At 54.9% G+C, this 23,150-nt stretch overlaps 1 protein-coding gene and 1 long non-coding RNA gene across 4 annotated transcripts; one reads left to right on the top strand and one right to left on the bottom strand.

The window, feature by feature from the left end:
• Positions 1-215: 215 nt before the first annotated feature.
• DNAJB12 (DnaJ heat shock protein family (Hsp40) member B12) lies at positions 216-17,352 on the top strand. Of its 3 annotated transcripts, none has more exons than XM_032313607.1 (9): positions 216-437; positions 8,320-8,491; positions 9,202-9,347; positions 10,734-10,919; positions 11,038-11,117; positions 12,189-12,298; positions 13,881-14,053; positions 14,558-14,655; positions 15,829-17,352. In XM_032313607.1, the coding sequence occupies exons 1-9, from the start codon at positions 305-307 to the stop codon at positions 15,856-15,858; spliced, it is 1,128 nt and encodes a 375-aa protein (XP_032169498.1). In that variant the 5' UTR covers positions 216-304; the 3' UTR covers positions 15,859-17,352. The 3 variants fall into 3 exon arrangements, with proteins under 3 accessions (XP_032169498.1, XP_032169497.1, XP_032169499.1); XM_032313606.1 differs by having other exon boundaries at positions 14,558-14,703; XM_032313608.1 differs by having other exon boundaries at positions 14,558-14,709.
• LOC116573455 lies at positions 11,795-15,829 on the bottom strand. The gene is made up of 3 exons (XR_004278797.1): positions 15,614-15,829; positions 15,141-15,387; positions 11,795-12,023 (listed from the first exon to the last, which is right to left on the bottom strand). It is a non-coding gene; the product is annotated as an uncharacterized LOC116573455 (long non-coding RNA).
• Positions 17,353-23,150: the final 5,798 nt, after the last annotated feature.

Here is a 23,150-nt window from a genome sequence, read left to right as displayed (position 1 = left end):
ACTCACACAGTTACTACCAAGAACGTGCAAGCATATGCAACTTTAAGACCTCGTAACAGGACCCTCTGGAATCCAGGAATGTTGGGCGTGCACCTTCGTTAATACCTCTCCTAGCCGTCCCCCTCTTAGAAGACATACGGTAACACTTCCGCCCTCGCTCAACTCTTGCTCAAATCTCGGAAAAGGAGGGGCGAGGGGTTTGTGTCATCATCCTGCGCCCGCCTGCCCCGCGACGTGCCGGCTGCTGGCGCAGCCCTCCGCTCGCCCGGCCTCCCCCTCCCTGGTTCCGCGCTCTGGTTCCGCCATGGAATCCAACAAGGATGAAGCCGAGCGCTGTATTAGCATCGCCCTCAAGGCCATCCAGAGCAACCAGCCCGACCGGGCACTCCGCTTCCTGGAGAAGGCTCAGCGGCTGTACCCGACGCCGCGAGTTCGCGGTGAGTGTGAAGTGCCGGAGAGGCAGAGGGGACATTGGAACTGATGGGGGGAATACGGGAACGGACCGAAGGGAGCAGTTGGAGGAGGGGGAGGGGTAGCGAGGCGCGGCTACGCCTGCGCACTGAGACGCGCGGTGGCCGCTGGGAGGTGTAGTCTTTCGCTCCCACGCCTCTCCGGGACGCTGGACACCTGATGACAGGGACGGCCCCGACTTCAACTTTTTGGGCGCTTGTGGAACCCTCTAAAATTTGGAGTTACCGAGAATGAGAGGCGCTGGCGGGCGAGAGGAAGGGAACTTATCTGGAAGCGAAAGCGAACTACTTTTCCCAAGGGGCCATTCGGTGGCCCAGGGCCGGTTGCCGGCCTGGGAAGTATTATAGTTTAGGAAAATAAACATAACTCCTCTGAAGGAGAGAATGGGTTCTGGGGAGGGAAAGGGGACTTCTGACCTTCCCACGGCCTGGAAAGGCGTCTTCATATCTTCACTCTCTGGCATGTCTCCGGGCGAGGAGCAGGGAACACCCTCTCGAAACTAGAACCTGCCTTTTTCGCTCGCTCCACACCACCGCCCTGCACCCGCCGCCCTGAAGCCTGGCCCCTCACTCCTTCTTGGAACCTCTTCACCCGCCTGTGAGATTCTGGGCTTGTTGAAGACGCTGGCTCCGGGCACCCCACCCACCCCCGCCCACAAGAACCCAGCAGTGGCCCCCGTGTGGACAGCACAAGGCTGCTAAGTGTCCCCGAGCTGAGACTTCGAAACCCGGGAGGGATTCGTGAGGTTGTCTCAACTACTCAGCATTTCACTCTAGCCAGGAACCATCTTTTTCTTTAATCTAAGACTTAAGAAGTTTTTCTTAACACAAGCTGGAAGGGAGAAAGATAATCCAGGGGCACCAGGATGGCTCAGTGGGTTAAGCGTCGGTCTTTGGCTCGGTCGTGATCTCAGCGTCTTGCAATTGATCAGGCATGAAGCTCCCTACTCCCTCTGCTCCCCCTCCCCTGCTCCTGCGCGCTCTCTCTCAAGTAAATAAATAAAATCTTTAAAAAAAAAAAAAAAAAAGCCCATTAAAGATACTGGGGTGCCTGGGTGGCTCAGTGGGTTAAAGCCGCTGCCTTCGGCTCAGGTCATGGTCTCAGGGTCCTGGGATCGAGTCCCGCATCGGGCTCTCTGCTCAGGAGGGAGCCTGCTTCTCTCTCTCTCTCTCTGCCTGCCTCTCCATCTACTTGTGATCTCTCTCTGTCAAATAAATAAATAAAATCTTTAAAAAAAAAAAAAAAAGATACAGAGATCATACCAGCAGTTATGACACTGGTGTGTAACAGGTACTCCGAATCAGAAGATCTAAGTTCTTGTCCTGAGTGCTACCATGCGATCTTTCTGAGCTTGGGTTTTCTTAGCCAGGAAATTAGAGGGTTGGTGCAGATAATGTGAGTAACAATAATACCATAGGCCTTCTCTGATTAGAAAGCTCTTTTGAGGGATGCCTGGCTGGACCAGTCCGCAGAGCACGCAGCTCTTGATCTCGGGATTGTTAACTGCAAGCCCCATGTTGGATGTAGAGATGACTTAAAAAAATAAGTAAATAAATCTTAAAAAAAAAAAAAAAGAAAGAAAGAAAGAAAGCTTTTTCAAATACATTTTTTCACTTGAGCCTGCCCTATCAGGGAGGCAGAGCAAAGATCATTATCTTTGTTCTATAGATGAGGAAGTATCTCAGAGGCAAGGGACTTGCCCAAGAATACACAGCTAGAAATTGGAAAGTTCTGTGACTCTATAAATGTTTAATAGAGGAACAAAATGAGAGAGCAGTCAGCCTCCTAACCTTCTTTGCCCACATTTGGAATTGAAAAAGGTGAACACCGTCAGAAGAGGCCACCTGGAACACTTGGATTTTCCTCCTTCCTGACTACAGGTTGATCTTTGGCCTCTTTGCCTTCTTTTGGAGAGGGTTTCAGTCTGTATTTGCTAGGACTCCTGAGGTAACCTGCCCAAGGAGCTTCCCTGTGAAATAAATCACACTCTGTAAGAGGGGAGCCTGGGGGGTGGGCAGCTGGAGGCCCACCAGTCTCAGAATCCGTTTGATCCTGATGCTTCTGGGGACTCAGGAGCAGGTAGCCAAGGAGGGATGGTAACAACATAGCCTTTAGGGCTCTTCTTGTCAGCAGCCTCCTGGGCCAGTTTGGGGGCTTAGACTGGTGTTCTTCCCCGGGCTCAAGAAACGGAATTTGCTGAGGCAGAATAGTCACCTGCATGATTGTCATATTCCTGCTATTGTGGAGAGACTATGCCTCATGCCTCTCTGTAAACTTGACCTTTCACCCCCTGTAGCCCTGTACTGAACTGACAAGGACCTGGGGTTAATGTAGGCCTGGGATGGAGAAATCTTGGTTGAAAAAAATATTAGGTAGTTGTTTACACTTGCTCTTTGAGGTTTGAGCTCATTCCAGGTGCTTATTCAATGCTGCAGACTTTGTTTTATTTGCAAGGTGCTCTGCTTGGGGCTAAGTGCATATATGGCAGGATTGGTAAGACATGATCCTTCACCTCAAGGAGCCTGTCATTTAGCGAAGGAGACAAAGTTACAGAAAAAATAATACTGTGGTTAAAGAAAATTTTGGCACAGTGTTAGATACCGAGGCCTGAAGGATAGACATGAAAGATCCAGTCCCTGCCCTCCGTGGGTCTGTGAGCTGGCATGGAGGGCTGGGGATGGAGTGCTGAGCTCTGAACTACCAGCAGTCTCGTGAGAGACTTAAAAATAACGGCAGCACACAGGTGACGGAAAATAATGGTAGATCACAGTGAGGGAAAGCTTCAGGGAGGAAGACAGAGGCAGCATTTGAACTGCACTTTGGAGGAAGGGAGCAGACTTGGAGAAGGACATACTGGGGAAAAGACACGGAGGCTGGGAGCTGTGAGGTTTGTGGGAGAGGGTTGGGTGGAGCAAGATTTGGCAGCTGTGGAGGTGGTAATTTGAGTATAAAGAGGATTACGGCTGGAAAGTAGGATGGGGCCAGATTGTGGAATTCCTTTCCTGCCAGACCAGGATATTCACTTTATTCTGTAGCTGGTGAAGAGACCGTTGAAGATTTTGAAAGCAGGACTAAGACAAGGGTACCGTTCTTAAAAGAGAACAGCATGAAGGGTTCATGAAAGGGAAGAGAAACTGGAGTCGGAAACCATTTGGGAGCCCATTGATTGCAGTGAGTAGGTCAGGAGTTCCGAGCGCCTGAGAGAAGGCAGTCCAGGTGAGGATAAGGTCCTTGGGGAGGAGGCACCATGCCTTGTGTGAGAGAGGTATGCTGAGGAGAGGTGGGGGCACAGAATCCAAGCCCGTGTTCCCGGGGAGAACACAGGGCTGAGGATGGTGGGTGGGAAGAGACCGGCAGAGGGCAAGGCGCCAGTGGCTGTTGCAAAGGAGCTGTCAGCTTGGAGCTCGGGATAGAGATCTAGGTTCCAGCTGAAAGTCTGGTCGTGCCCATTTGGCGGTGCTCACTGGAGTCCCACCTGGCCGGGGTCACCGTGGGAAGGGGTAGAATGCGCACAGCAGTTTGCTGCAGACACCGCTCTGGGCCACATTTGTCCTTCACCAACGGACAGAGACTGGGGAAGCCACAGTGAGATGGAACAACAGGAAGAGGCGATCTCGGGAGAGGGAGTAGCCAGGTGGCCACGGAGTGGTGTTGGGCAGGTGGGGAGCAGCACCGTCAGGCCTCGTGGGAAAAGGGCAAGTTGGGAATTAGAGGGGAAGGATCAAGAGCATGGGTAGACGATGGGTCTAGGAGAGGTGGAAGGACAGACAGCAGGGGGAGAGGTTAGGGTGAAAGGAGACTCCACAGCCTTGAAGGGCCAAGGGACCTCACAGTGAAAAGGCCGTGAGGGGATTTCAAACTCGTGCTGTCGGAGGTGGGACCAATGGTGGGACGCTTGTATTGTGGAGTAGTAGCCGGCCCTAAGCGGGGAAGTCACAGGGAAGGGCTAGTGGGGCCGGTCAGTCCCTTTCTGGGAGTTTCTGTCCAGCAGCTGGCAGCACACTGGGCATGGCCTTTGCCTGAGGCTTAGCAGCAATGGTGGAAAGTACCGGGTTTTTCAGGGCGCCAATGGGAACCTTCTCAGTTTCCCCAGCATCCACAGAGAGGGGTATGCCAGGCGATGCTGCAGCTCGGGCTGCTTGAGGGTCCTGGGGGAGTCAGGACGGCCATGCTGAAAAGGCCAGCCTCTGGGGGACGGCTTTTGCTTTCTGGGTGTCAGCATGAGAGACGGTTTGGGGCTGGTGAGGTCCAGGGTGGGGCTGTCCGTGCAGGGTCCTCAGCCCTTCCGTTCATCGAACCATATTCACGCCTCAGAGCAGCCCCGGGAGGGCAGAGAGGGCACCCTCCCTGACAGATTCCATAACGTGGCTGCTTAGCAGAGGAGCCGCACTGTCCGGCTCTGCCCCCAGGCTGTTGCCCTATACCGGCCTCTCTCTCCCGGCTCGCTGTGAGCCCTGCAGGCACCTGGACAGAGCCTAGAAATGAAACGAACAGTAACAGAGAACACTGAACACTGGCTGAGTGTTGTGCTAAGTCCTTTATATGCACTTGCTCAGCTCCTTTTCTAGCTCCCTTGAGGGAGATACAGTTTGACATGAAGAAGCTAAATTGACTTGTCTGAGATGACCTTGCTAGCGAGCGACCAAGCCAGCTCTGAACCCAGGCAGCTTCACCCTACAGTCTGGCTTTGAGGAGGGGCCACCGCTGGTGGCTTTGGCCATAGAAATGCTCTCAGCCCTGCCTCAACTGCCACCTCTCCTGCTGCGGTTCTTATTTCTTCCACCAAGTTCCTGTCTTTTTAATAATATATGTATATTTTTAAAGATTTTATTTATTTGTCGGGGGGGTGCACAAGCAGGGGCAGCGGCAGGCAGAGGGAGAAGCAGGCTTCCCGCTGAGCAGGGGGCCAGATGTAGGACTTGATCTCAGGACCGTCGGATCATTACCCAAATCAGAGGCAGACGCTTAACCAACTGAGCCACCCAGGCGTCCTTACCAAGTTCCTGTCTTTTTAGATGTCTGGCTGCTTTACTGCAAGGGCAGGGGCAGGATCTAAACACAGCCTTGTCTGTCTAACTCCAGAGTCATGGTAGGCTGTTCTGTGTCATACTGTTTCGTGACATTTGCGAGGCAGTCACATCCCACAGCTCTGGCAGAGGCAGTGTCCAGGCCAGAAGAGAGACCTATTTGCCAGCAACCAGAAATCTTGATTTGCCAACCCACGCAGGAGACTTCTGTGTGTCCCCGAGCACATCCATTCCCCTTTGGGCTCCCTTTCCACAATGTAAGGATATTAGAGTGGCTGACTCCATGTAACTACCCTGAAAAGTTTCTAGAATCTTCCCTGAAAAATACTAGAGCGAGTCCATCCCATCTCCTGACTGATGTTCCAATGTATCTGTGGCAGTTGAACGGTTGGTTATGTTGTCCTTGGAGTACATTAGCTCAGCCTGGACCCCCGAGGCTTCCAGAGAAATGGAAATAAACAAGTTCTTTAAATGCCCTCCACACCCCGCAAGCCAGCTCCCCCCAACTGTCCCATCTTCATCAACATCTCTTCATCTTTTGTTCTCTTCTTTTGCTGTTCCTCACTGCCTGGATGGAACTGGCATCTGGGACAGCCTGAAATCTCACGGTTCCAGCTGGGTCCCAAGCCTGCTGAGTGCTGACACTGCTTTCCTAAGCCCTGGAGCTCCCCAGCCAGCCAGTTCATCAGCTGGTGTCATAATATCAGCAGCCACTTATTTTGAACTTTCACTCTGTCAGTTTCTGTGCCAGGTGCTTACACATTGTCTCATTTCCTCATCACACATCCCATTACCTGTGTATCCCTTGGGAAACTGAGGTTCAGACAGATTTTAGATTTTTTATCGGCCAGGGCCATACTGCTAGGATGTGAGATTCGAGATTTGAATCCTAGTCTTTCTGAATTTAACTTCTCTTCTCTATTTGGAATGACTGTGCTGGAAGGGGTTCCCCATGCCGAAAGCCAGACTCAGGCAGTCTGGGACAGCACAGTTAAGAACAGGGTTCTGGGAGCTGGGTATCCAGGGTTTAAGTGCTGCCTGCCCAGCTTGTGCAGCCAGGGGCCAATGCATCAGACACACAGCTCTTTTTTATAATGAGGATGGTGGTAGTGAGACAAACCTCTAAGGCCATTGTCAAGATTAAATGAACTAGTATACGCAGAGCACTGTGTCCAGGCCAGCCTCACACACAGCAAGCAGTCGGTATGAGTACTCCTCCCAGTGCGCACTCCTGGGCTTTACTGCAGGAGTCCTCCACCTCCCTCATGCAAGGCAGGCTGGACTGTCAGCTCCTTTCCCAGTGAGATCACCTAAGACAGCAGAGGCTCAGAACACAGTGGCCCCCTTGAGCCCTGCCGCTGACCCCTCATGTGAGGCCCGGGGATGTTGCTTTAGAGGGTGTCTGACACCCAGCCCAGCTCATTGAGTCCAGCCAGGGGCACTGCTGTCCCTCCTCAGCATGGTGTCCTGGGTCCCTACAGTGGCCCAGGTCCGCTTCCCAGGGGACTGCACTCTGGGCATGACTGAGGTTTCCAGAACTGGTTCTGTGCCTGGAATAAATGGGCACAGGGAGCTCCTACCAGAGATTTGGGCTCTTCCTGCTTGAGAAGCAGGAACCACGGAGCTGGGTTTTAGTAACTGGGACCCTGAGGGTGACGGCTGATGTCCTACTTAGACTCTGAACATAGAAGTAGGGTGTTTGACATGGCCAGCCACTTGAAAAATGTAAAGAATAGCAAGTAGCAGAGGTGATCTTTATCCCAAGTCTCCTACCATCTCTGGCCATCTGAGGCAAACTCATTGCCTCCATCCCCTTCACAGCTAAGTAATAGCCTCCAGGAGCCTTTCCCACCAATCCCAGCTGAAACAGATGGTCCTGCTGACTGGGGTCCCCACTAAGGTGGGCATCACACTTTGTCCATCTCAACAGAGTCTGTTAAACACACTACTTTGGGAGGTGCCTGCATGGCTCAGTCATTAAGCATCTGCCTTCGGCTCCGGTCGTGATCCCGGGGTCCTGGGGATCGAGCCCCACATCAGGCTCCCTGCTCAGTGGGGAGTCTGTTTCTCCCTCCCTCTCCCTCTACCCCTCCCCCAGCCTCATGTGCTCTCTCTCAAATAAATAAATCTTTTTTTTTTAAAGATTTTATTTATTAATTTGACAGAAAATCACAAGTAGACGGAGAGGCAGGCAGAGAGAGAGAGAGGGGGGAAGCAGGCTCTCTGCTCAGCAGAGAGCCCGATGCGGGACTTGATCCCAGGACTCTGAGATCATGACCTGAGCCGAAGGCAGCGGCTTAACCCACTGAGCCACCCAGGCGCCCCTAAATAAATCTTTTAATAAATAAATAAATAAATACACAAACACACACACTAATTTGGGATTTTTAAAACCTGAAGCATTTATGGTATGTTGTTGGTTTTTTTTTGCAGAGTTTTAAATTAACCCATACCCAGGAGCGCCTGCAGTCTCAGTCATTTTACAACCCTTGATCTCGGGGTTATGAGTTCGAGCTCCATACTGGGTGTAGAGATTACTTAAAAATAAAATCTTAAAAAAGATTTTAAATAACCCATACCCTGACAACTCTTGAGCTCTGTGGATCCTGCGAAAGCAGGCAGCTAGCCTACTAGTGCCCACTGCCTCCCCACCCCCCATGCCCAAGTCAGGGATGGAGCTAGTGGCTCTCCCGGAAGAAGCAGCAGGTGGGATGCGGGATGGGGGTGGGGTCCTGGTCGTCTCAAGACCAGGCCACACCTCAGTTGTGGCACATGGCCTTGCTGGAACGGGAGCCCTGAATGCTTTGCTTGCCTCACACAGCCCTGATCGAGTCCCTCAACCAGAAACCGCAGTCTGCCGGTGACCATCCCCAGCCCACAGACACAACCCACAGGAAACCAGGTGGGGCCGATGCCCCCTCGGCCAACGGAGAAGCTGGAGGAGGAGAGAGCACCAAAGGCTACACAGCAGAGCAAGTAGCAGCAGTGAAAAGGTAGAGGGGCCGGAGCCTGGTGCTGCTGGGAAGTTTCTAGCTCTAGAAAGCTTCCTGCAGTGTGTCCCCCACCTCACATCTGCCTGTGGTCCGGGTGGGCCCTGGGGGGTCCTGAGGATGGATGAGGTCCAGCTGGGCGGGCTCACTGGGCCCCGGGAATGTGGACTGTCCTGTCCCCTCCTGCCAAGACAGCCCACAGCAGGGGCTAGAAATGCTGCGTCTGCCGCCGGCTTCCTCTGCTGCAGGCCAGGCAAACCTCAGCCTTTTCACACAGCTCTGGTTATCAGAGATGGGGCTTGGGCTCCCCTTCCAGCTTCTGCCCCACCCCCAACAAAGACCCTTTCAGGCCAGAGCCTATGTGACCCAAAATGGAGACAGGAGACAGCCTTGAGCAGGCCCCGCACAGATACTGACAGGCCTTTTTGAGGTGGCCTCCAGTGAGAGTGCCTCTTAGCAAAAGGAAATGGTTCCTGGTCTGAAACACAGCAGCTGCCCCCTCTGAAATCCGAAATGTATTCTGCTGTTTCCCCTGGGCCCTACCTGGCTCCCCATCCAAGGTGGAGCTCACTGAGGCTCCCTTGTCCCCAAGGTTTGACAGCTGACCTAGAGGAGCTATCAGCCGAGCCCTGCTGGTCCCCCTGAGCTGAACACTGCCCGTGCCTCGCCCCCCTCACCTCATGGCCCTGGGCCCGCTCTACCCCTTCCCCCAGGGTCAAGCAGTGTAAAGATTACTATGAGATCCTGGGGGTGAGCAGAGGGGCCTCCGATGAGGACCTGAAGAAGGCCTACCGCAAGCTGGCCCTCAAGTTCCACCCAGACAAGAACCACGCACCGGGTGCCACTGAAGCTTTCAAAGGTAGGCCAGCCTTGGTTTCCGGCTATTTGGTGGTTCTTATCTCCTGCCCTTGCCCTTGGGAAGGAATAAGAGGTCAGGACAACTTTTCCAGGAAGTGGCCTTGGACCTGAGTCTCCTGGGCTCAGGAGCTGCTTCCTGGAAAGAAAGTCCTAGCAGCCACCTCTAGCCTACTGAGTCTGTCGGAGCTGAGAGAGCACCAGTCCTGACTCTCCTTCCTCCACGTTCCCCGGGAGTGACAGGAGGGTAGCTGAGGCAAGAGGGGACCAGCGGCTTCACGGTAACACAGCAATGGAGGGTCAGAAGCAGGCCTCCTGACTCACCCGTGTGCATGTTCCCGTCTTGGGATCTTGGTAACAGTTTCCCTGTGCTGAGGGGCAGAGTAGCCTCAGGTCAGTGTCCCGGTGGCCTCATCAGCAGCAGCCGCCACCAGCCCCGCACTACACACACACTCACATGTAACACACTCTTCCACGAGGTGGTGACCCAGCCAAGAAAAGGGCCTGTGGTGGAGCGGGTGACAGAAGGTTCCCCTGAGACCTGGTGTGCTGCTTCTCGGGCCCACCCTGGTTACTCCATTCAGGCTGCTTCGGGTTGGGCCTGCTTGGTTGGGGTAGTCTGCAGGCAGCATCCCCGTCAGCCAGCCCCAGGGGGAGAAGGTGAGTAGAATTAGGTAGGCAAGGTAGCCATGGTTAAGGTTGGGCCAGCCCAGACTTCTGCCTGCTGCCTGCATGACAGACACAGAGGCCGGAGCCAGCCCTGGGGCCTTGTGGGAACGAGAGGAGGGGGTTCTCCTTATTTCCCAGGGCTGCAAGTTGCAGACGCAGCTCTGACCCAATCCTTTGAGAGAGTGAGTCACTTGAGAAGGAGCAAGAGACTCAGGACGACCTGGAGCTGGGTCGCTTGAGGCACAGGTTTCCCACCTGGGGGAGATCTCATGGGGAGGCCTTGGGGCCCGGCCAAGGAACAGCAGCTGGGACCTAGACCCCAGATAGGAGAGGGCTCTGCAGGCCACACTACCAACAGTAGAAAAGTTTTGACTAGAACCTCGTGATCTGGCCCTTGCCAGCAGTTGCTGTAGGAGTAAGATAAGGCCCATAAAGGGCCCCGGAGCATAGAAGAGGCTGGGCCATCATCTTGAGGTGCAGAGTGGGGGCCTGAGTGTTAGTGTTAATTCTCCACCCGACGCAGACGGCCTCGATCCATTTCGAGGTACTCCTGCCTGCCCCCCTCCTCTCACGTGCCCAGCAGCCCAACTTCTGCCGACCTGGAGGACTCCCACTTCCTAAAATACCAGTTGAGTACCTAAAGGAAGGGAGCTCTTGGCTGCGGTGGGAGCCTTCCCTGCATGCCCCGGGTCTTCAGGCCTGACTTACACCTCCTTTCTAGCCATTGGCACAGCATATGCGGTACTTAGTAACCCAGAGAAAAGGAAGCAGTATGACCAGTTCGGTGACGACAAGAGCCAGGCAGCCCGACACGGCCATGGGCACGGGGACTTCCACCGTGGCTTTGAGGCTGACATCTCCCCTGAGGACCTCTTCAACATGTTCTTTGGCGGTGGCTTCCCATCTAGTAAGTACCTCGGCCTTCCCACAGCCAGGCCTCCCTGGGGGTGATGGTGGGAGACTGGATGCCGGCTGCTCCCTTCCCCAGCAGCCCCGCCCCCTGACTCGGTCCCTCTGACCTCCAGGTAATGTCCACGTCTACAGCAACGGCCGCATGCGCTATACCTACCAGCAAAGGCAGGACCGCAGGGAGAACCAGGGTGACGTGAGTGAGAAAGGCACCGGGGAGAGCAGGGGAGGGCACCAGGCCCCACCGCGGGTGCAGGGCCTGAAGGGGAAGTGACATTCCCAGATGTCGTTCTGGGAGGGCAGTGCCCCCACCATTCTCAGCCAAGGAGCCATCTTGGGCCCCCCCCTTGCCATTCTGCCAAGCGACACCAGAGGGAGCCACACTCCACAGTGCTGCCCAGAAGGAGTGGGGGTTTGGTGGCCGGTTGGGGAATGTCATGTAAAAACTTCTCCACCTACAGAAGGTTTGAGTGTGAAAGGCCTTTGTGCAGTCCATTTGTTCATAAGGCCACAGTGACATCTTCCAAGCAACGGGAAGTGAAACATGACGAGAGAAGTGTGAGGGATGACAAAGGTTGTTGACTCTTCTTCCTTCCTTCTAGCACTCATAAAAGATGGACACAAAAACTATAACCAGACAGTGCTTCAAAAGCATTTTGAATGCCACAGGTTAAAGAACAGCTAGCTGACCAACATTAAGATACTGTGGATAATTCTAGAGCATTTAAAATTATGGCAGACGGTGAGGGTCCCTCTGTTAGGTCAGTGTGGCCTTGTGTTTTTAGTTATTCGTGTTTTAAAACTGTGTGTGTGTGTGTTTTGAACATACAGAAGAATTTTTAAAATCACAAATTATCACACAGTAAACAAATCTGTTTTTATCTACAATTTTTTAATTGGCAGTTTTTGAACTGGTGTACAGTGAAGGCCTCCCTCCGGCCCTGCCTGCCAGTCTGCTGGAGGCGACCACTCTTGCTTATGTTTTTGGTAATCTCTGACGAGCAAGCACATGTAGGTGCCCTCTTCCTCTCCGTAACTCCAGTTGCCATTTTGTTTTCATCTGGGGGAGCTGGCAGGTGGAGGAGCTTCGTCTTTCGGGGGCCTGTGGAGGGGGAGGGGGAGAAAGTAATGTCATGGCCTGTTTGCGTGGCAGCTGCCTCCTGCCGCCGGGGCTCCTTTGCGCCTAGAAAGCCAGTGGTGGTTGTGGCTGATGCCACGTTCCCATGGACGACGTCCAGCTTGAGTGACCGCTGACTCTTCCCTCCAGGGCGGGCTGGGGGTGTTTGTTCAACTGATGCCTATCCTCATCCTGATCCTCGTGTCAGCTCTCAGCCAGCTCATGGTCTCCAGCCCCCCATACAGCCTGAGCCCAAGGCCGTGAGTACTTGCAGCCAGGGACGGGGCTGGGATGGTGGGCGGACAGGGACCTGGCATTCTCAGCCGCCATCAGGGGCCTGCCTTCCCGTCCTGCGGGTCCTTGATCACAATGCAGAAATCTGGCTTATGGTCAAGAAAACACACTTTATCTGTGGAGCTTAGGTTCTTGATCTTTTAGGATCATGGTCCGCTAAGAAAATGTCATGAAAATTGCAGATCTTCTCCCGCAGACAGTGTACGTGCACACAGCATTGTGCATGATTTCACAGGCTTCATGCTCCCCCCATCTGCTGACATAAGAACCTCTGCTCTTAAGTTCTGGTTGGGAGCCTTGGGGCCATGGAAGGAATAGGGGCCCTAGAATCAAACAGAGCAAAAGAGGCTTTGAATCCCAGCTACTCTACTAACTAAGCAGCTGTGTGACACTGGACGACGGTCTGAGCTTTGTTTCCCTCATCTGTGCAATGGGGATAGCATCTATCTGCTTGTGAAAATTAAATGAGTAATCTACGTAAGATGCTGGGCTCGGGCCGCCTGCTGCAGGCTCATTCGGTGGAGTGTGCAGCTCTTGATCTCGGGCTCTCGAGTTCGAGCCTCATGTTGAGTAGAGAGATTACTTTAAAATAAATGGGCAGAATGTTTGTTAAAAAATGCCACGCTTGCCAGAAATGTTCAACAGTGTTTGTTAAATGAATATATGGTGAACTAGGGCAAGTTATTTGGCCTTTTAAGGTATCAGCTCCCCTCATTTATTTCCAGCAGCTGGCCCCGTGTCAGATACATCCATTGTTACAGAGTGGGTGCTCAGCTTCTACTGGTGGAATCCCTCTGCTCCCAGAGGGGCCTTGCCCTATCTGGGAGCCTGGAGGCCTTCCTCTTGGCCAGCAGGGGGCAGAGTAGGGCCACTGGACCAACACAGGCGGCCCAGGCTCTGTGTGGCCTGTTGCCAGCCAGCCCTTTGCTGCTGGAGAGGCAAGAGAGGGCAGGTGTAGGGGCTGTGCTGCCCCCAGCGCTGACTTCTGTCTGTGGCGTGTCAAGGCTCTTCCCACAGCCTGCAGAGCCTGTGGGTAGAGCTGGAAGGTGAGATGAGAACTGCAAGGCCACAGCTCCTTGGAGTCCTTCTGTCATGTTGTTCCTAAGCCTCTTAACTCCAGACTGGGATCCCCAGGTAGGCAGGCAGGCCGGCCCTGGGCAACAGTCGCCTTAGGGGAGGAATGCGGAGATGGAGGCACGGGGAGCCCGACTCATACCCCTAATCAGAGGCCGAGGCCTGCCTCCCCTCCTGCGCCAACCAGGGCCTCTCATAAAGGGGCTTCTCCCCACAGGCCCCGGTCAGCAGTGTGGTAAGCAGACAGCCTGAGGAAGGGCTGGCCAGAGCCTGGATCACTTGCATGGTGGGGGACACCCTGCCATTCCTTCAGACCCTCATTTTGGGTGTTATGCGAGTCCCGCTCTGGTCAGGAAGGAAGCAGGTCCTCCCATGGCCTGTGCTGTATGTCCATTTGGGGAGCCATGTCATCCTTTAGAACTGTCCTGGGCCGGGGGCCTATGCCCACTCTGTGCCTGATGTATTTCTGGCCAGGTCGGTGGGCCACGTCCACAGGCGAGTCACTGACCACCTGAATGTCGTCTACTACGTGGCAGACACCTTCTCTAAGGAGTACACAGGCTCCAGCCTCAAAACAGTTGAACGGAACGTGGAAGACGATTATATCGCCAACCTCCGAAACAACTGCTGGAAGGAGAAGCAGCAGAGTGAGTGTGTGGGGGTCGTGGGGACAGAGCTTGAGAGCAGGGAAGAGAGGCCTGCCCGCCAGGGATTTGTGGACCCAGCACCTGGAACGGCCTTGTACCAGCCCCTCCCAGTCAGGAGCAGGACCACAGCCCTGTTTCGTGGGACCAGGAGCTGGGGGCCACCTGGAGATTTCCTCCAGGTTCCTGTAAATCACAGCCATCAGCCTCCATTTGGCTGCCAGAGGTAAGGATGTCAAGACAGACCGGAGCACATGTCCTAGCTGCTGAGTGATGGGGCCTCCGGCTCTGTCTGTGGGACCCAAGGGTGGTCAGACCAGGGTAACAGCTTCTTTCCCTCTCACAAGTTGGGACCAAAGTCCAGGGTCATTCCTAAAGGGAGGCCAGCTCTGCCCCAGCTCCAGGGCCTGTAACAGCCTTTCTCCTGCCCCCCAAAGGCTAGGCAGGTGCTCCGGTAGCCTTTGGGAGGACCCAGGTACATCCTAACTCTGTCCTCTTGCTTTGCAGAGGAAGGCTTGCTATACCGGGCCCGCTACTTCGGTGACACAGATATGTACCACAAAGCACAGAGGATGAGCACGCCGAGCTGTAACCGACTGTCAGAGGTGCAGGCCTCCCTGCATGGATAGTCCTGGGCCAGCCACGCCACCGAGGTCCAAGTATGAGCCAGGGCTTCCTCTGCCCTGCAATTCCTGGCAGCTCTGGCCCTGGTCTTGAGGCGGAGGCAGGTGGGAGGGAGGGGGGTAGGGGGATGGCCTGTTGATGACAACTCCTCGTCCCCAGCCTGACCTCCCGCCTGCAGTGTTGGGGTAGCTCTAGTGCGTGCTCAAAAAGCAAGGTCTGTTTCAGGCCTCTAGTACTACTGGGAATGTGGGGAGCCCAAGAGCCAGGCAGAAGGGGGAGCTCAGGACCATTGCTAAGGGCCATGAGTGCTTCCCTGTCTCATCCAGCCCCCCAAGTCACTGTGGCCCTTTCCCAAGTACAGCAGACTATTGTCTGTGCTCTGTTATTTAGACCTCCAAGTATCACTGGTCCCAAGATAGGCCCCCCCAACGCCCCCGCCTCCCAACACACACACACATACACTCACCACCTGACATCACGAAGAAACACGTGAGCATGGTGAGCCAAGATCCCATCCTCTTCCTCTGCCCTTCCTGACAGGAAGAGATGGAACAGGGTAGATGGGCAGCCTCACAGTGGGTCTGGGAGGGAGCCAGCAGGCTGGGAGCAGGAGAGACCACTCGCCCTCTGGTGGAATCACAGGCAGTCTTTCAGGTGCTAGTACAGCCTGGAAGCCCCAGGCATTCGGGCTGCGCAGGCATCTCACTTACGGTCTGAGGAAGAGAACAGAGGTCATGAGTTGAGGGTGGAACGCAGAGCCTTTAGTACTGAAGGGGGGTGGGGAGGGTATGCCATGTCACTGGTAGCAGGCTCCCGCCTCCTGCACCCCTGCATGTGGGTAAGTGAGCTCTGTTCCCAGCAGTTGCCGGCGGGGACAGATGGGACCAAGCCCAAAGGAGTGTAGGCAGAGCCAAGAAAGGTTCTTCTCTGTGTTGGTACCTGCCTATCCGTCCTCTGCCTGTGTCCCCCTCGGCAGCGGTCCAGCTCCAGACGCTGTGCTTAGAGGCCATCTGCTAGCGCCTCCGGGAGTGACAGTGCAGGAGGGAGACAGGTTGGGGCTGAGGTGGGCAGGCCAGCAGCCAGGAGGTTGGCTTGTTTGCGGAGGCTCCAGGCCACGTGATCACCAAGCTAACTGCTACCACTCTCCTCCGCAGACCATGAAATCCCTGGAGAATTTTTGGTGACATGCACTGAGCCAAGGTGATGGACTGTATATTTAAGGAAAGACATAAAAAGAAAAAAAAATTAAAATGGAATTGGAGGCCGAACACCACACAGCTGCCCTCTCTCTCACCCAGTAAATGCTGAAAGCTCTTAGGACAGGAAAACCTGCCACGGGGCTGCTTCCCTTCCTCCCAGAGCTGGCAGAGGCTCAGGCTCTACTTCGGCTCTCTCCTAGGATACGGAAACCATGGCAACGAAAGTAGAATGTAAAACTTGGAGCAAAGGGCTGGGGGAGGGGGTGCCCAACTGCCTTCCTCCCCCTCTGGGAGCCACCACCAGTCACCTCTCCGTGGAAGCCAGTCAGAGGCATTGGCCAAGGATAGGAGGAGGAGGAGCGAGAACTCTCCATAGAATGTAATTTTCAGAGCATGTATATGTACATATATATATATATCTATTTATATGTAAATAGCATATATAAAGATATATATATATACATATATATATACGGTCTACTTTTTAAACTATGCAGGGATTTGGTTATTTAGCTGATTTCCTCCCTGTTTTAGAAAATGAGGCCTGTGTGGGGAAGGTCACTTGGTCCTTCAAAGGCTAGACATTGGCCAGAGCTGACAGCCTGAAGGAAAATCCCCTCAACCCCAGCCTGCTGTTGATGGCAGCGGTAATCATGATAGTGTAAGTCTAGAGAACTCAGAGGGTGCCAGGGTCATGATGAAGCTGGAGGGGAACAGGCTTTGAGGGGAGGAAGTGCCCCTAGGGCCAGGTACCCTGTCAGGATCCAGTCGTCGTAGAGGCCCCCCGGCTGCCTGCGGGTGTGGTACCACCCACCACAAGCTTTGGTCAGCTCAGGTGGGCTCTTGGGCCTGGAGCCCAGGAGCCTTCTGCCACAGAGAGCAGGGTTAGAGAGGGGGACCAAGTTCTGCCTGGCCACCACCCCCACCTCGGTCCCAAAGTGGGTTTTGCCTTATAGATGCCATAGGGCACAGCTCCGTGTTGTTGCCACTGGTTTCCCAAGTCAGGCACCAAGGACTCCAGATGGTTCTTCCTCCAAGAATCAGCCAGGCGGTGCCCAAGACCCTGGGGCAGCAGCCACCTCCTGAAGAAAGTCCAGGCCTGTGGGCACCTCTGTCTCCGCCATCCATGGACGTGCTGCCACCCAGCCTTCTGTTGCACTTTGGACAAAGGCTACATCCGAACCTGAAGGGTTTCCTTCTACTCACCTTGAAGTGAGGATTTTTCTCACAACAGCAGTTGCTACCAAGGGAAGGGAGGGAAGTTTTATTTATTCCCACAGTTTATACTGAGCCTTTTGGAATTACCGTTTTTCCCAAATTTTCCTCTGGCAGTGGGTGTGTCCTGGAGTCTGCCATCGTCCAAAGCCTTACTTCCCTAAGCTGCCAGCCAGGAGGCCATAACCACCCTCCCAGAATTCCTCTTGGCTCTTTTTTTTTTCTTTTTCTTTCTTTTTTTTTTTTTTCTTAAGTAACCCCCAACGAATAAGATTCTTGCTGGGAAAGGAAGCTTGGTAAAGAAGTGTCAGATTGGATTTTTGAACGAGATCCCACCCTGTGATGCAACAGCCACCCCAGCCCGAGAGACACTAAGAACTGGACATGGGCAGGAGCGCCCCACCCTTGGTGGCCCCGGTGCTCTGCTGCCACCTCCCCTACCATCTGGTCTCGGTAGCCGTCCCCAGGTGGGCTGACCCATGTGCAATAAGAACATAGATCCTAAAGGATCCCCTGAGAAGCTGTATTTCTTGAATTAGAATTCTAAAATTGTACATCTATAAATATATGTTTATTATGTGATTGGCCTTGGTGGGTCTGCATTGAGTAGGGGAGCTGAGGTGGGACACAGCCCACAGCCCAGGCCGGACCACCAGCAGTCCTGGGTGACCAGCCCAAATGTCCTCACCCCTTGCCCCAGCTGACAGCCACTTCAGTCACAAGTGTTCTTCCAAGGCAGACTCCAGGCAAAGGGGAAAGGGCTCAGGCCAGGATTCTGGGGTCCCTGGCAACCTCTGCTTCCCCCAGTTCCTGCACCCTCTCCATCCCTCCTGTGAGTGAAACATTGAGAATCTTCCCTCCTCCCCAGTTGGGAGCTAGAGCCCACTCTGGATCCAGAGCAGGGGGAAAGTTCAAGTTTCTTTCCATCTCTGCCTGCAGAGTCTTTTAGACATACTTCCCAAGGCCCGCCCTCCTCCTCCAGAAGGTCAGAGAAGTTAAAAATGTGGCTGCCCGAGGAGAGCTTTCTGTGAATGGAGCCACCGATCTGCCTGGGCCTCCCAGAGACAGAACCCCGCGGCCCTGACTGGCGGCCTGAGGCCCCTCCCGCTGCCTCTCCAGCCAAAGACGGCCAGGCTGCCTGGTGGTGCCACTGCAGCCAGGGAGCTCATTGGCTGTCCCTGCCCAGGGTCACTGCCGCTGGCTCTGCCTGGTCTGCGAGCTGCCACTTGTTAGCGGCAGTTGGCAGAGGCATCGCCAGCCACCCCCTTTCACTCCTCCCATCCCCCTACCCTCGGCAGGCCAGAGGGGGCGGGCCAGACTCTAGCCGACTGTTGGCAACAAAAAAAGCCTCTGACAAGTGTCCCCACTCGCTGTCAGGTGGCAAAAAAACAAGCCACTGGTTTATCCAAGCTCCCGGGACTTGCCCACTTATCTCCTTGTCCCAGGCTGCCCTCAGCTTTCCAGAAGGGACCTGTTCCCTGGGGCAAGGAGCACGTGCCCTGGCCCACTGAGATCTCCTTGCCCCGAGTTCCCTGGGCAAAGTCACCCGGCTGCCCGGGGCAGGCACCCAGACGGCGGTGCCAGGACTCAGGTAAATAGACTGTTGACCCAGTGTCACTACTGGAGCAACTCAGAATCCTTACCAGATGTCACACCCAGAACAGGAAACTGAAGCCTGGGGAAAGGCAAGGTGATGCCTAAGGGTCCCCATGAAATTTGCATGTTTTCGGGGTCTATGTAGCAAAGCAATCATTCTGCAAACATTTGCTGAACTTGGATTCACTGTGCTCAAGAAGATTAACCCCACTTGTGTCAAGGTAAATGGTGGGAGGCCTGTCCAGAAGGGTGGAAAAGGGAAGGCGGTACTTAATCTGAGGGGCTCGGGCTGGGGTCAGGTTTCCCAGAGGGGCAGGGGCACCTTCCACAATTACAGATGTGTCTGCCGCATTGTGACGGCAGCTTCCCTCAGTTGACGACATCCCCAGGAGACCACATAATAGACCAGTTAGTTGTTGGTTTTCAGTGTGGACCCCACAGCTGCATCCATGTCCTAGCTGGGTGGCCCTGGGCAGGTCATTTAACCTCCCTCTGTCTCCGTTTCCTCATCTTCAAAACGAAGAGTCATAAAACCACCTACCTCACTGGGTTACAGTATGGAGTGAAAGCATTCTCACATGTACAGCCCTTAAATGCCGTCTGGGACACGAGAAGCTCTCAGTGCTGTTACATGTCCTCAGTTGCCAAAGATTAATATGGCAGCTCAAGCCCCATTCCAGGCCCTGAACCCACATGGCAACCAGGCAGGGGTTTGACAGAACCCAGAGGGCGGAGGACAGTGATGGAAACAAAGCTGGGAGTGCGGCAGGTGTGAGCAGCTCGACCAGGGGAGTCTGGGTAAAGGAACTGGCGCCTGTGACAGGGCGGGGAGTCCCACTGGGCTGGGGGCGGAGTGGGTGCTCCAAGCACCCTTCCCTGACATGCAATCGTGAGCCAAGTCCTGGAGCTGGGGAGGCATGGAGGTGACCACATTCGAGGGTGCTGGGTCCTACCCTCGGGGAGGTTGGCAGGCACACCTGAACCCTCTAAGGCTAGCCATGAGGGAGGCAGGTGGCGGGAACAAAGCTGGAGGCCTAGGTCGTGTGTGCTCGGTCACCCCGTCACCCAGCCTCTCGTGGAGGCCTGTTTCCCCAGCAACAAGGCCAGGGCCTCCTGTCGCTTGTATCACTCCACAGCTGTTTGGCTGGAAATAAAGGTCCAGGGCCCAGACACAACAAAGGGTATGAGAAAGGCAGCATACTCTCTAGGACCCCCATGACCAAGCAGCGCCCCCTCCAGAGCCCAAGAGTTGGGGCTTTGCTTGGGATGAGAGTGGGGTCCTGACTGCCACATGGTGTCCTTCTTTACCCCAGCTTCCCCTGCCATGGTTTGTTTCTGGGAAGGCAGGGATGCCCTCTGGCTGGGCTTGCCCTTGGGGACAGGCAGGGGGTACAGTTCTCCCCTGGGGAACTTGCCCCTGGGAGGGGCAAGGGGTCAGGCTCAGGACCTTCAGGGAGTCTGGTCAGCAACCCCACTCCTTTAACTGGACTCCTGCCATTTTTCTGACAGACACAGTGAGGGAGCCCAGGAGACAGATGTCTGAGCAGCACAGGAGGGTGCCAGTGGGCTCTTCTTACAGATGGAAACATGGAGGCCCGTTGGAGGGAGGCTGTTTTCAGGTTCCTGGTTCATGCCCATGGCCCTCCCGCTCTGACCCGGCTGCCTGCTGGAGCCTCCTCCAAGCACCTTTCCCTGACATGCTGCCCCAGTTCCTTCTGCCAGCGGCCTTCCCATTGCTCCGCCACCCCACTCCTCTGGGAGGCCTGCCATGTTCCCACAGCCTTGGCCCAGCCCCGCCCTCTCACCCCGTCAGTCCAGAGGTGTTTGTGCAGTTCTTGGATGAAGGCTCTGCGCCCTGGAGAGGCAAGGGGCTGTCTGGGGCCTGTCCGGCTGCTTCAGTGCTGCCGGCCTGGGCACCATGGGGTCTCCACGAACACAGCTGAAGGAAGAAAGGGGCCCTCCCCTCAACGTCCACACACCTTTCTGATGGCCACTCGTGGCTCTCCTTCCACTGCTTTCTCCACGCCAGCACTGCCCACAGTCACCCTGTAGGGCGCTTGGCAGCCATAAACCCACATACAGAACAAGGGACACTTCTCCAAGACCCGAGAAGGCTCGTGCAAGGTGTGCCACCTGCGTGCCGCTGGCCGGCGCTGGAAGATGAACAGTCTTGTGAGATAAGCACTGGGTAGGGCCTTTCTTTTTTTTCCTTAAGATTCATTTATCCATTTTAGAGAGAGAGAGAACACAAGCAGGAGGGGCAGATAGAGAGGGAGAGAGAATCTCAAGCAGACTCCGCACTAACTATGGAGCCCAAGGCGGGGCTTGATCCCATGACCCTGAGATCATGACCTGAGCCCAAACCAAGATTTAGGCGCTTAACCAACTGGGCCACCCCCGTGTTCCTGGAGGAGCGCCTTCTATCCACTTCCTGGGGAAAGCAGAGGCCTGCTGACAGTGCCCCATGTGCGCTCTCCCTTAGTGAGGACAGGCACACCAGAGGCTGGTGGGAGAGTCACCAACAGGGCTCGTCGCTGTGGGATGGGCACTGCGGGCTGTAGAGACACCCTCTCCAGCATTCAGGCCTGCACCTGTGGCACCAGCCATTCCTGGGCTCACAGCCACTTCCGGCCCTCAGCTGCCCCAGTACTGCCCCCATACTGCCCTGCCCACCCCTGGTAGGCCAACTGCTTGGCCCCGTGGGCAGAAACTGTGTCGGTGGCGTTCAGGCTGTGAGCGCCAGGCTGGAAGTGGCACATGGGCAAGAGTTCGGGCTGCTTCTGTCCGCACAGCTACAGGCCTCAGTCTCCCTCCCTCAGCAATGAAGCCGCTGGGCACCAAGTCTAGAGATCAGGTTTCAAGCCTCAGCTGTAAAGGACGGTTGTATCCTGTTTCACTTGTATCACTTAAAATTATTTGTTATAATTTTGAAAGCATACATAAGGAAGTGCTTTTCGCTTGTATCGTTTTAAAATATGTGGTCTAATTATTCCCCTGCTCCCACAGAACTCACCAGTTTTGTCCTTAATGTCAGCCTCCGTTTACTATGGAGTCGGGGCTGCTGGCCACACCAGGGTGAGCCTCGGACAAACAGGCCAACCCAGGGGCTGGGGTACCCCCCCAACCCAGCTTCGCCCCAGGACCCTAGGACTTGAGCCCAGCTCACGGGCAGCCTAGGGTGCTCATGGCAGGACTGGCTCTGAGCCACGGGATGGAGTGGCCTGACCCACATCTGTTCATATTATTAGCTCCGGAGCCGACTGGCCGAAGCTGTCACACGATTCGAGGAAATGTTGCCTGAGCTCGTGTTTCCAGCCCAGCTGGTTGGAGGGACACATGGGATGGGGGGCAGAGGGGCCTCTGGCTGCCCTTCCTCACCCCCCGCCTGTTGTCAAGAGAGCCAGAGAAGACCGCATGTCCTTCCAGGGTGCTGCTGATGTCAAGGCAGGGACCACCCCCTCCCCCAGAGGGCCCCTGGGTGACCCCGCGTCGGCTGCCTGGCGCCTGGCATTGTCCTGTACCTGTTTACGCAGTCTCTGCTTGTGAGACCTGGCCTCTCCCTCCCGCTGCCCTCCCTGCCCCTCTCTGAAGCAGGGAAGACAGTGGGTGGGAGGTTGGTTCTCTGGAAAGAATGCCTGCCCTAGACCCCCAGGGTGAGGAAGAGTGCCCTCTTTCCTGGCTCTCCTCCTTTTTCTGTTGTTGGTACCTTCGGGTGCCGGCATCCCAGGGGTAAGCTAGGGAAAGCCTGGGGAAAGGACCAGGGCTCCTGGCTGGGCGCCCAGCTCTGTGCCTCCAAGCAAAGGGATCTTGTGCCCCTCTCATTAAGATCCCTAAGGCCATTCCCTCTACTGTCAAATGGGAATCTCAGGTTTGTCCTGCAGGCTGGAGGGCAGGGGCACAGGACAGGGGGTATGTGGAGCCCAGAACTGCACCCCAGAAGCTTATCTGTGGCATATGTTTTGTTCCTGTAAGTTCCTTAAGAAGGGACAAATGGCCTCTGGCCCCACTGAACTCGGTAACAAGGGCCGAGACAGACCTCAGGGTCTGTCAGAAAATATGAGGATTTCTACATTGTATAGAAGGTGCCAGAAAGGACTAGGCTTGTGGTCTAATTACTGGGCTGCCTGGGGAGGGAAACAAGACATCCTTGCCTTGAGTCACAAATAAAAGAGTGTTACAGAGATGGCAGCCACCCTGAAGAGGGGTTCTCAAACAGTGTCCCCTCAAGTCCTTGCCACTAGGGGTGCGGGGGGAGCAGAGCACAGTGTTCCAGCCCCGCCTATGCTTCACATCGCCCACAGTTCTCTCTTTCTCTGAGTGCAGTTAGAGCTTTGATTGGACAAGAGGTTTCAATACTAAAGCAAATATTTAAAAACCAGAGAACTAATCTAACCCCACCATTTCACCAACGAAGAAACTGAGGCCCAGAAAAGAAAAGTGGCTTGCTCAAGTTCACTCAGCTCGGT

The sequence above is a fragment of the Mustela erminea genome, chromosome 14, assembly GCF_009829155.1.
Source record: "Mustela erminea isolate mMusErm1 chromosome 14, mMusErm1.Pri, whole genome shotgun sequence".
Classification (NCBI taxonomy): domain Eukaryota; kingdom Metazoa; phylum Chordata; class Mammalia; order Carnivora; family Mustelidae; genus Mustela; species Mustela erminea.
This window is presented reverse-complemented; position numbering and strand designations above follow the sequence as displayed.

What these genes read in the sequence shown, in the direction of transcription:
- DNAJB12 (XM_032313607.1), top strand. Translation starts at nt 305, where the DNA reads ATGGAATCCAACAAGGATGAAGCCGAGCGCTGTATTAGCATCGCCCTC. An exon ending in CCCGACGCCGCGAGTTCGCG is followed by an intron (nt 438 to 8,319) that starts GTGAGTGTGAAG and finishes TGCCTCACACAG; the next exon opens with CCCTGATCGAGTCCCTCAAC. An exon ending in TACAGCCTGAGCCCAAGGCC is followed by an intron (nt 12,299 to 13,880) that starts GTGAGTACTTGC and finishes ATTTCTGGCCAG; the next exon opens with GTCGGTGGGCCACGTCCACA.